The sequence below is a fragment of the Enoplosus armatus genome, chromosome 4 (genome assembly GCF_043641665.1).
Source record: "Enoplosus armatus isolate fEnoArm2 chromosome 4, fEnoArm2.hap1, whole genome shotgun sequence".
In the NCBI taxonomy this organism is placed as follows: Eukaryota; Metazoa; Chordata; class Actinopteri; order Centrarchiformes; family Enoplosidae; genus Enoplosus; species Enoplosus armatus.
Window position 1 is genome coordinate 16,399,198 of NC_092183.1, and position 12,594 is coordinate 16,411,791.

A 12,594-nucleotide genomic window follows, 5' to 3' on the forward strand; every position below is an offset into this window, starting at 1 on the left:
ACTTCAGCGGTTTTGAAGATTATCTTTAAAGGGAAAACAGAAAATGACAATATCAAGAACAAGAGAGATGTCTAAAAGCAAAGGTTTAATCAAGACTTATACCAGATGGAATTAACACCAAGCTAAAGCTGATTTATGTTGAGGAAGCATAATAGTTTAGAGAAATTCTTCCCAGATAACAGTTGTAGCCTTGAGATTGTCTCGCAAGCAAACAGCATCACTGGTGGATTCACATTTTGATACTCCACCAAGGGTTGCAATGGAGTTTCTATTGCCGGTGGCTAATGTTTGATCCAGTGGATGAAATGTTGCCTGCGGTAACTGTTTCCCCCTGCAGAACAAAGAGCCAGAAAGAAAATGAGACCCATTTTCTCAGTGAGTGCTCTTACATGCAGGTGCTTGCAAAAACTGATCTTCATTTCAGCAAGGGAAGAGAAAAACAGGAGCTTCTTAAAGTATTTTAAGAATAACACTCCATGCCTGAGCTCTGCCAAAGCTGGGTACTGTAAGTTTCATAGCACTTTGGAGTGGGGAAGAGCCAACCGGGCAGTCCTCTGGCACAAATATTGGTAAGGTATCGTGAAGCCTTGAGGACAGATGGTGTGACCCATGTTTCCTTCTGCAGAACAATGAGCCAAAAACAAAACAAGTCCCATTCGCTCGCACTTACACATAGGTGCTTGCAGCTAAAGTACGATAAAGATGGAAGGCTAAACACAGATTTATGAGACTGCTGTGTAAGATTTTTGTCTTGTGTAAACTGACACCTCTCCCAAACACATAATTAATCACAAAAAGTTGCAGCAAACTATTAGTTAGACGATGACAGGCAGGGCTTGAGGAGTGGCAAGGAGAATGAGGTTGCTTCCAAAAATGGGGGCTGAAAATAGTGGGCGTCTGCGGTTGTGTGGACATGTATGTGTGTTTCATGTGACTGCGCCCATGTGCATACATTTGTACGTCTGTGCTTAGCCCCCCCCCCCCCCCCCCCCCCCCCCCAAGTATCTCGGTTTTCCAGAATCTGCTTCCGAGCAGAAACCAAGCCAATAAGCCACGAGCCATCAGCAGCCAGGTCAGATTAGGTGTCTGTCGTTGGCCTTTGTGCTGATAACACTACAGTGAGTGGCACTTCCCTACCGCCACTTTACCTCGGCCGTCCCACACTTGTCAGTCCTCCACCAGCCAGATAGGGTCTGTCAGTTGAATAAGAGATAAAGGGAAAATCAGGAGGGGGGGGGGGTCTTCTCTGTTAGTTTAACACCCTGGTTGAAGGGTTTTTGTTATTGATGAGGGTCACAGAAGGAAGGGATAGCCTAAAGACAAAAGGGGAAGGGGAAGGAAAAGTTGACTGGCATATTAGCCGGTGTCTCCCTATCACTCTGCTTAATCTGAAGAGACAAGGGATCTCTTGAGTTGTGGGGATGACCATGGGAACGGGGATATGGCAATACAAGCAAAGGGGGGACACAACTGTCGAGACCAATTTGCCTTCACATTCTCTGTGCACTTCCTCTCTCGCTCAATTTATCACTCACTGTATGGCTGTCTGTCTTTCTCATGCACACCAGTGTAAAATTACATACGCTGGTGTTGTAAGATTAATGTTGACTTTTCCTTTTTTTTTCTCCGCCCGTTTAAAATTTAAGGCTTTTTTTTTTATCTCTCAATCTTGCTCATTTGAGCTTTTTACGGTCTTCTCCTTGCAACCCAATTAGTGTTTCGTAAGAAACTCATCACCTTTTCACACATATCACTGATGATTAGCCTTCTGGGATAAACTCAACAGAATAGTATCCTGGATAGATTTAGTCGGTCTGTCAACAGGCATCAGTTCAGGCAGGATGAGACCCATGTCAAACATTACCTCTCTATTTCAGAACAGAGGCGCATCTGCCAAACACTGTTATTGAACTGGCACTACAAGAGCGTAACCTTGTCCCCCCGTAAATACCAAAGGTGTGTGGTTAAGAAATATTAATGTCATATTCAATCAATCATTATTACCCTAGGGGAAAATCCTGTTTGAGGTGTAGCAGCATTAGCAATTTTTAGCTTTGGAAATGTCTGGATATCCTGCTTCTAAAATGTGTGTAACAATGAGCCTCCTCTCTGCTTGTCAAAATATTTTGCCTTTTGTCCTGAGGAATCTGCTCATTTCAGTGCGCTCTCTCTCAATAATGTTGTCACTGACAAATTGGAAAAGGCAATGTCTCCACCTATAGGTGCAAGTGCAGCACTACAATCCAATCAATCAAATTTGTTGTTTAGTGTGTCTGTAGGAATACTACCCGATGGCTGAGTGTGCTGTGAAAATTATATTTCTTATTTTTCTATTGCTTTATTTAAAAGTAGTAAATATCTAACGTACCTAACTTATTTAATGTTTATTTTGTACAATGTAGGACACTTTTAGAGTTCCTGCAAAATGTCTGACAGGACATTTGTTGTTATTTAGAAACACTGTGCTTCCCTTAAAAGGAAGACAATTAAATGTTTTCCATTAGAGATGCTATAAATGAATATTTGAAAGAGCATGGACACCAAAAATACAGCTGTCGGTAATGACAATATCAATTGTGAGTTTCGGTTTGGTTGTTGAAAACTGTAAATGTGAAGAATAAAGCAGGAGACAAACATTTTAAAGGAGTTTGAATTTGTAGATGCTATATATTTGTAAGTTTGGGGTAAATACAAAGAACATACATACCATTAAACAAGCATACAACATACAAGCCAAGTACAGAAAAAGAAAAGATCTTTGACCTTTTTTTTTATACATTCTTATATACAGTGTAGAGTATTAAGATACTACAGAAGATTAAAATTGGAAGATTTTTATTTTCATATCATATGTGTATCGACATAATGCTTTAATTTCTTTAAGTCTAGGAAAACTTAATAATCACAAAATGTGTGGAAGGACATCACCATATGAAGAAAATACACGTGTCAATACAGTGCCGATTTCCTCTGTCTGTTTATCTTTTGTTATGCTGCTTTTCTGGTTTGGGTAATTAAAATATGCTGTGAGACTGTCAGTAACAAATATCGTGCAACAAAATAACTCAGGAAATACAGGAAGATGATTATAAGATGATGTCTGATACATGTATCTTGATTATATATACCAGTCAAGAGCAGTAAATTATTTTTTAGCAAAGTAACACACAAAGCAAACGGTGGGCAGAATGGAACGCTTGTTATATGTGCGGATCAAAAAGATGACTATACACTATAAAAATCTGTTTGTGTTTCTTACAAGAAAAGCAAGTTTGTGATCATTTGTCATCGTGATCTGATCCCTCCCACCAACATTCCTGCTGTATCTCAAAAGGAAATAAGTTATTTTGGTCCAGGAAAAGGTCTCCGCTATTTTATCCAAGAAAATGAGGCTGGGTAATTTCTGCACACTTGTGAGAGTACTTAGTTCTTTTCAAAAAAAAATATCAAAATAGAGAGTCACACTTTTCTTTATTCTGTCTACAAAATAGGGAGTCACATTTTTCTTTATCCTTCCTACAAAATAGAGAGTACAAAGTTTCAGTGGGAGGATTAAGGTAAAAACATGCACAAAAGTGAGGGGAGATGGTGTCCCTGAGTGTGTGTGTGTGTGTGTGTGTGTGTGTGTGTGTGTATGTGTGTCTGTGTGTGCTAGTGTGTCTCTGCCTGCCTATATGGTCTCCACATAATTGGCAGGGAACAAGCCTTGGCGGCCATCTTTGCTCCACCCCCTCCACCAGGCCTTGTCCACTGTTTCCACGTCCCTGATGATGTCACCGGGTTCAAAGGAGATCTCGGATTCATCCTCTGTGGGAACCGCAAGATAACATGGTGAACACCCACTAATCACAGTGTAATTACTGTAAGTGGATGCACTTTATGTGCACATGTGTGGTGATTATCGTCTAAATGGCAGCTTACCTGCTTGGTAGTCATACAGAGCTCGGACGCACATTTGTCGCTCGGCTAAAACCTGAAGAGGAGAAAAAATGGAGTCAGAGAAAGACTGTAATCATGAAATACACGTCTTGTTTAATTTAAATTCACAAGGCAGAATAGAAATCATTCTCAATCATTGGAAACTTCCTTCATATGAAATTAAATTTTAAAAGATAAGGCTGGTGACAAAGCCTGATATATTTTATTAATCTGTGCCACAAACGTCAATTGTTAAAAACACATCGCTGAGCGACACCTTTAACCTGGGTGACATGTTCTTTCATTACTATGAACATGGGCATTATAGTTTATTCTAAATCCCACATACACTGTCCCGCTGCTGCAAATACTCACTAGTAAACCGAATGTGTATAAATCCATTGCTGAAAATAGTCCCCAACAAACGCACCATATACTCCTGTTTGAGTAAAGTTTGCTGAAAACTACAGTACCCAACATGTTTAGAAAATTACTGAGCCATTTTTAAAAATGAAACAATATGTTTGTGACCCAGATCTACATCTTCATTAGGAACCAATGGGCTTGGGGCTGAGAGCTACGGACAGGGTAGGGATGTCAGAGAGTACTGAAAGACAGACAAACACATCATTGGTTTTAGTCTTTTCGGGGGATTTGTCGACAATAAGAAAAATATAATATAATACATACCTCTTGTCCATTTTCTGAGATCTCCTGTTCCTTATCCTCAACGACGTCATGCTCCTCTGCCGTGCCGTGAAGATCGTAGCACACAGCCAGCTCCGGTGAGCTGAGCTCTGTGTCAGATGGACTCAAAGATCGCTCTGTGTGTGAAAAGCATTTTTCACAGTCCACCCAGCACAGAGAATGAATGAATATATTTTAAATGAATAATCCGAATATTGTATAATATTGTTTAAACTGATGTCAAACCTATGCCATTGTGTTCCTGTGTGTCCTCTCCATTTGTGATGCCATTGGTTGACAGGACGACTGTCTCGTGTTTGATTTCATGACAAATTGGTTCGGCTTCTGAAACAGTGACTTGGTTGTAATCTGTGTAACATAATTAATTGTTAATAATTAATTAATGCAACAATACTCCTTATAAAATGTAAGTCACAATAACAAGATACAAGAACAAGAGGGCTACCTATGACTGCTGACTCTCCCTCTTTCTCTGCAGGCTCTGCAGGTTGCTGACTGTCTGCTGATTGGTCATTCGCCTCTCCATCTTCCTTTGCCCCCTCTTCTTCCTGCACCACCTCCACTGGCTCCACCAGTGATGCAGGCTCAGCTTCCTGTTTTAATCCCTCTTCCTCTTCCTCCTTGTCCTCCTTCTTGTCCTCCTCCTTGTCCTCCTCCTCTCGCTCCTGCTCCTCTGCCTCAGTCTTGACTGGTTCTGCAGTAACAGCACAAGGCTGTGGTTGTGTTTCAGCTACATCTTCCTCGTGCTCCTCCACATCCTCATCCTCATCCTCCTCCACCAGTACAGCCTGTACTTTGTAGCCGGTGTCAGTGACCAGCTCAGTGTGCACGTGAGCAGCTGTGTTGAGGTCTGTTGATTGGAAAATATAAAATAATTGGAAAATAATATATCATTAAAAACACAACTGTGCATTTGATAAGCTTACATGTTGTAAAAGTGTCCATGAAGACTTTGTATGTCTGGGGTAGAAAAACTGAACTATAAAGAATGGTTCTCTGGGTGCACATTACATTTAAGCCTGGCACGACTACGAGTACATGTGGTTACTTTAGGAATATTTAATTGTGACTGGACTGTAAAAATATTCTGAGCTCTGTCATTTCTGTATAACAGGCCTCTGATTCATAGTCCCTGGCCTGCTTTACACAGTCTGAAGTATGTGGAGTAGTTTTTGGCAAAAGCATCTAAGTCACTTTAGCCTGTAATAAAATATTTAACAACCAATATTTAATGTCAAACGATTAATGTCTTTGGCAAACAAACGAGTAATAAGCAGAGTAATATGCTCTTCTTCACACTGCATCATCACCATGAATGGGCCTTTTTGTTGTTTTTGCGATAATGAGAGCTTCTCCGCATATTACTTCAAAAAGAAAGAATATAATACCATTGTATAATCAGATCCCAATATAATTCTTTGTGTCCTGTTCTACCCTACCTGTGTTTAGCTGTGGTCTCTCTGGAAGAGCAGCTGTAGGAACCAGTGGAGACTCGAAGCAGAACATTGAGTGCTCTGGCTGGTTTGGGGTATTTGGGGGTGATGCAGGCAGGGCCTCTGGATGTGACTGAGAGGGGTTGTTTTTTACTAAACTGGGGGACAAGGAAGCCAAGAGACTAGGGGAGGCCGGAGGTGCAGAAGGTTCAGTGGGTGATGGGGGTTTGGGCTCAACAACAGCCTGAGCTTGGTTGTTAGTTTGTGGAACGCTGGGCAGGGCCGAGACTGGAGGGGCAGGGCGAAGAGGTGATGTGGGCGGTGACATGGGCGCTCTGGGCCTTTGCGGAGATGTGACAGGGCGGAAAACAGGGCTCGTGGGGGGAGACGTGGCACGGAAGACGGGGGAGGGAGGAGCCCAGGAGAAGGGGGATACCAGGGGAGAACTGCGAGGAGAGGCTGTCGCGCTCTCTTCTGCTTTAGAGAAGATGAAGGCTGTGTCTGTCAGGCTGCGTTGGTATCGTCTTAATGGTTTGCCTGGAGAGAAAGAAAACAACCATTTGTGAGTAGCTCAGAAACGGAAAGAATACACATTTGTACAACCAAAAACTTCAAACTGCATGCACTGCAATCCAAGGCTGATCCTTGCGTTTCAATGAGCCTCGTCTGGACCTTCGAGTGAATGTGAATATGGTAGCATCACTCTCTGTTCAAGCTCACACAGTGTACATACCAGTGCGGGAAGATCCAGGGCTGGTGGGACTTTGTGACGATGATGACAGCTGCCTGAAGAACTCCCGAGGGTTCATGGAGCGTTGGGACACTAATGCGGCTGCCTCCTGCAGGTCAAGTAACGTACATAAGCAAGAAATTTAAATGTTTAACCTCCTAAGACCTGGCATCCACATGCGTGGACATCACATTTTGGGTTATACCATAATACTTAATTCTGCTTATATGGAAATTCAAAATTGTCCCCGTATGCGGAACCACATCATGTCAACAGATGATGCTTAGTTTTTATACTTATCAGGTCCCAATAAGCCCAAATAGCAAAGAGAAATTAAGATAGAGCTTGGGTCTTAGGAGGTTAAAACAGACTTAGCTAACTGAGATTTTGGAGCAAAAATCCAGCATTTTAATGATAAATATGTAGCTCACTCAGTTCTTTCTTTCTTCGAAGCGCTAGTTCGAAGCGATATTAAATAATGTTAGCTGTATTGTTGGTAGTCTAAGATTCACTTACTGCTGCTTTCTCTATGGACTCACTCCTTCTAAGACGAGCCCTCATATGTTCCTCATGCTCCCTCTGCTGCTGCTCCTGTCAGTGCACAAACACAGCAGCAATCATATTTACATATTCACACACACACACACATTTTAATGCTTTTAATCTCTTCATTTACAATTGAAGTATTTGAGACACTTGAGACTTGTGAAACATTTTGCTCTAATTAATGATACAGAAATCTGTGCCCATTTCGAATATGGCGACCACCAGTAACCAGTAAGCTCTGACACAGAGAAATACCTTGCAAGTACTATTTAGCTTTTCTCTTAGGCATCCCTGACATCTGCAGACCCCTCACTACACACAAGTATAACCACCCTTATACTCACCTCTCACAAATATATGCACATTGTAAGCAGTCTGCACTCATCACCAAGCTCTGAGACAGCCTCACGTAAAGGCCAGAGCTAACTTTTAACCCTCGTGAGGAACGCATTTTTCTCTTCCTCTCGTTTACAATAACATCTGATATATAAGCTAAAATTTGCACATTTCGCATACTGTATAACTGCATGTCAAGAAGTCTGTCATGTCTTGCTATTTTAAGCAATTTATATGGCAACCTTTCAGAGTGCGTGACAAGGATTCAGTGACAGGTTCCTTTGTTTGGCTTTAAGTGTAACACGATTAAGTTCTCATCAATTGTATAGCCCCTTAAATATGTCATTATACACTGAATGATCAGCAGCGGGTACATAGTCCACTTTTCCTTGCAAATGTAAATCAGTCCATGTAGCATTTGTTTGCTTTGTTCATGTAGCAGCAAATCCATTAGTCTCTGCACATCAGTAGATGTTGTGGCAGACAAGGGTGGCCCCTACATGAATCAAAGGGTCAGTTATAATGTCCTCAGAAACAATTACAGTTTCAGGATCTGACCTCACACAGCCTGACATTAATCTGTCAGTCTGACCAAACTCCAAAACATGGCTTGACCATTTCCTTTTACATTCTAGCAAGATATACACATAATTTCACTCACCCATCTTGCTTTCTCTTTTCTGCGCAGCTCTTCTTCTTGCTCTGCCTGTTTTCTTCTGTGAGACAAAAAACAAATAAAGCAGTACAACTTATTATTATTATCCAAAAATCATTGTCCAAAATACAGTGTATTTACTGTGCACATCTCACTGTAATCTACTGCAATCGACTTTGTTCTTCCAATTTATACAAAATACAGCCACTAGAGGGCACTCTTGACAGTAAAACAGACATTGTTCCAACCTCTGCTCCTCAATCATCTGTAGCTTCTCGTTCATCTTTCTGTCTCTCTCTTCTGCATCCCTCCGTTCCTTTAAAACTCTTTCTCTTTCAAGTCGGCGTCTCTCCTCTGCTACTCGTCTCTTCTCCTCTTCCTTCCTGTCTTCCTCTTCACGCTGGAAACGGGAAACAATGGGAGAGTATATTATACTTTCATTTCACTTTCAAATAAAAGAAATAGCTCTCTAAATGGCAGTAAACATTCAACTGTGGCAAAACAGAGAGAAGGCTACTTCTCATAGGCATACCTCTGCACGTGCCCAGAAGGAGTCTCTGTTTATTAGTCTCATCTCCATTGCGGCATTAGTTTTTCTGTAGTTTGTGCCCTGTAAGAAAAGCAAATGAATAGTAAATACAGACACAACACAAATTGTTAAACTTTCCTATAATGCATGAAGAGCCATTTTATGTCACTGTATTATAATGTATCATTTTCACTAACTAAACTTAAAACCGTTTCAAACGCCATATTATTTAATTAAATGCGCATGACTGAATAAACATAATGGAAGCGAAAGTAAAACACTAAAGTCACTGTGAGGAAAACCTGCAAAACCGAGTTTCTACCTCAAATTCTGGCAGTGTGTATGTGAAAGACTCTGTCTCCATCTGATGGACATATGAGGTATTTCAGGAGACTCACCACTATTTCCTCCTTTTCCGCAGACCTGGAGCTCCTTCTCACCCACTGTGTGGAAGTTTGGGCCTGGGCCTTGCTGAGCTCTGCTTTTACCTTCTCCTCTGTCACATCATCCACCTTCTCTGCACTAATGAACGCATGTGCTTCCTGAAGCATGGAAGGCAGGGAATGAAAAAGAGATGGCAAGTAGAGTAAGACAGATGTGAATTTAATCCACCCTTACAAATTGTACTGTAGCCACACACACACACACACACACACACACACAACCACACACACACACACACACACACACACACAACCACACACAAAGACTACAAAGTCATACACAAGTACACACACCACCTCTAGTGGTTTTCTCTTGGTCTGACTTGGAGTTATGCAAACTTGGAGCCAAACAGTTGTGCAACTGCTTCAGTTACTGTAAAGTATTGTGAGAACAAAAATACTCCCTGGCTTTAGCATGAAGAGAGGAATGCATTGGTTTGGATGGGTACAGATAGCAAAGGGGGAGATGGGGAAAAGTTGCTCAATACCTGGAAGCTTAAGGGAGATTCAGAGCCTATTGACTGATCATATTCAACAACCACAGACCAAAACATAGTGTTCCACTGCTGCTATTTCTATGGGACAGACAGGTGTTAAACATGGGCTGAACTCATGCATGTATGCGTATGTGGCCAGGACCTCAGAATGATTTCCACGGAGAGTAAGTCCAGGCTTGTTGACGGCGGGCCAGGTCTGTCAGCCTCCGACAGGAAACCACAGCTTTATCTGAGTGACAACACTGACACTGACACTGAACAGAGCATTCAATGTGCCCCATAATACATGTCAGTGCAGTGTATAATCCATATCACTCCAGCTGTCACTGCCAACTGCACACACACACACACACACACACACACACACACACACACACACACACAAGCAGTCCACAGTGCTGCCAGGGATGCTGGGAAAATCATGGAAACAGACAGAACCACAATCTAGAGCAAAAGCTCCCACTAGCATAGCGCACTGTTCTACAAAGTGCAAGTAGAAAATCACCATGTTTGCCCATTACTGACACCAGCCCTGCATCCTTATGTACTGTAATTCATCGAGTACAGGAGGTACAAAAACTGCCAGGGTTAGTCTCACTAATACTCAAAATAAATGTGCTCACAGTACTGTGTGGTAGTTCATATAAAGCAGGCAGAAGAACAGTTTGCTCACAAATCACACCCTTTTCATAACTCTTTCTATAATATAACATGGCCGGGAGACTTTCATATATCACAGCAAAACCTTTTTTATCATCTTGTTTAAGATGTAAATCATATGTGTTTGAGATTAAATAACCTACCCTCCTCTCAGTCTCTCACCTTCCCCTTGTTCTTTTCACCCTTTTTCAACCCCATTACATGCTTTGCTGTAAATGTAATGAAGTGGCAATCCGAAAGCATTTTTTCTATATGAAACTTACTTCAAGTAAGTAGCTTCAATAGTAAGCTGCTCTATGTAGGCAAATGTGTCATAATCACCTCTATCCGTGCCCTACATGTTTTCATAGGGAAATCTCAGTATAACGGCCAAGTGGGATGTTGCATGTGAACCAACCATGTTTTCAGGATTCGTGGCATTCATGACCATGGCAACATTGAAAATCCCAAAGCTATGGGTGTAAGAATAGACCCTCTCTGGGAGGAAAAGGAGCACAAGGTGATGTGACAGGTTGAGAGTTACCAGCTCGATATAATTTGAACTCAACTCTGCACAAACTGTGTGCTGTGGAACCGAACTGCTTCATACTGCACCTCTGCTACTCAGGAGTTGTTCAGACTGTGAGAAGCAGTAGGTGGATGTGGGGATACTCAAGTGCAGAAGTTTGACACGGTTGATTGATGGGTCATTTGTGGTAAATATGTATAATGTAATTATGAATTTAGATTTTGTTACACACTTACTGTTTTGAAAACTTTTACTTTCCTTTAAATGTAAAAAATAATGTAAGTTGAAATAAGATAGAAGGAGCAATAGAGGGCTATGTTGGTTGACATGAAACTAAAGCCTCTGTTCTCAAGTGTGTGTCAGGGCGAGGTGAAAGATTTGATCTAAAGTGCTTCAGGGTTTAGTGCTTTCACCCGAACATGTTGCTTTATTATTTACAGTAGAAGTACTTTTCTTGTTTGCAATCCAATCCTCCTGCTCCACCTTAAAAGACATTTGGCCTTGTGCAAGGCTGTCATGTGGCCAAATATGGTTATGCTTATAATATATTTTATTAATTAAAGATGCATTTTATAAAATTAAAACATATTATTATTACTTATTCAACTTCTCCTATGTCTTCATTTCCATTTTTACAGCGCTCTCTCATATCTGACTACTGTATATCAGATACTCTCATATCTACCTTCACAGTATCAACATCCAGTGCCCCTCAACACACACACAGCCATTCTGACTCAACTTTATTCTGCTATTATTTCAGTGGAAATGTAGAACAATGGGAACATCTGCACCCTATTCATATTTTACTTTTCATAACACTGTATGCCTGTACACTGGAGTACGGTATGTAGCACACTCAAATCTGCTGCTGCAGACTCGCCTTAACAAAACCCTCTCACTGCCAGCTGGGACATGCAGCATAGCAAGCCAGAGAGACAGAGACAAAAAAAAAAAACTAGGAAAGAGAGAAGGTAGGAAGCAAATAACAAACTAACAAAACGCCAAGGGAAATTCTAACTAACTCTATCCAAGACAATGAAAGCCAAGACTCTAAGAAAACAAGCAAATTGAGCCCCAAGTTATTATCATCAATCAACGCATGTCAGTTATCTTAGTAGTTTTGTTTCTTGGTCATGACAAGGTCAAGTAGGAATTTAGCTCAGGTTTGTTGAAGGCTGCAGCATCTGTTTATTTTCTGCTAAATGTGGACAACAGTAAAATACAACAATGCAAGGTTGTGGATGATATAATTAATATTGGCAACTATCCTACATATCCTAATTCATCAATACATCATGTAATGCCATGTCTTTGACTTTGTCTTTGTTTTGCATGTCCTTTACTCAATGTAGTAAACCCAAACCCAAAAATTGTTGCTGACAGATTTTCTGCTGAATCAATGTATGGAGCATGCGATAGAAGTGATTTGTCATCTCTGAAGCAACAGACATTTGTGAGGTCAAATACAATACAAACACTGGTATCAGTTGGTATAAATATTAACTTCTATAGTGTCACTTCTTGGACTGCTCATTTTTGCCAGGTGGCTGTGAAATGCCACATTCCCCGACAACTGGAGACTGACATACAACTATAAAACAAACCGGTTGACAAATCATTTTTAAAGA

General features: G+C 41.1%; 1 protein-coding gene across 3 annotated transcripts in view; it reads right to left on the reverse strand.

Moving 5' to 3' along the window:
- Positions 1 to 2,818: 2,818 nt before the first annotated feature.
- LOC139284562 (drebrin-like protein A) overlaps positions 2,819 to 12,594 on the reverse strand; it is a 29,326-nt gene continuing 19,550 nt past the window's right edge. The window contains exons 5-16 of one of the 3 annotated variants that reach the window (XM_070904872.1): positions 9,254 to 9,397; positions 8,859 to 8,936; positions 8,575 to 8,726; positions 8,333 to 8,387; positions 7,306 to 7,380; positions 6,793 to 6,898; positions 6,066 to 6,596; positions 5,072 to 5,476; positions 4,852 to 4,947; positions 4,609 to 4,742; positions 3,922 to 3,973; positions 2,819 to 3,807 (exon numbers count right to left, since the gene is read on the reverse strand). In XM_070904872.1, the coding sequence (XP_070760973.1) occupies positions 3,671 to 3,807; positions 3,922 to 3,973; positions 4,609 to 4,742; positions 4,852 to 4,947; positions 5,072 to 5,476; positions 6,066 to 6,596; positions 6,793 to 6,898; positions 7,306 to 7,380; positions 8,333 to 8,387; positions 8,575 to 8,726; positions 8,859 to 8,936; positions 9,254 to 9,397 (1,965 nt within the window). In that variant the 3' untranslated portion in view covers positions 2,819 to 3,670. Of the gene's footprint in view, positions 3,808 to 3,921; positions 3,974 to 4,608; positions 4,743 to 4,851; positions 4,975 to 5,071; positions 5,477 to 6,065; positions 6,597 to 6,792; positions 6,899 to 7,305; positions 7,381 to 8,332; positions 8,388 to 8,574; positions 8,727 to 8,858; positions 8,937 to 9,253; positions 9,398 to 12,594 lie in introns of all 3 variants that reach the window. The other 2 variants (XM_070904871.1, XM_070904870.1) reach the window with 2 other exon arrangements.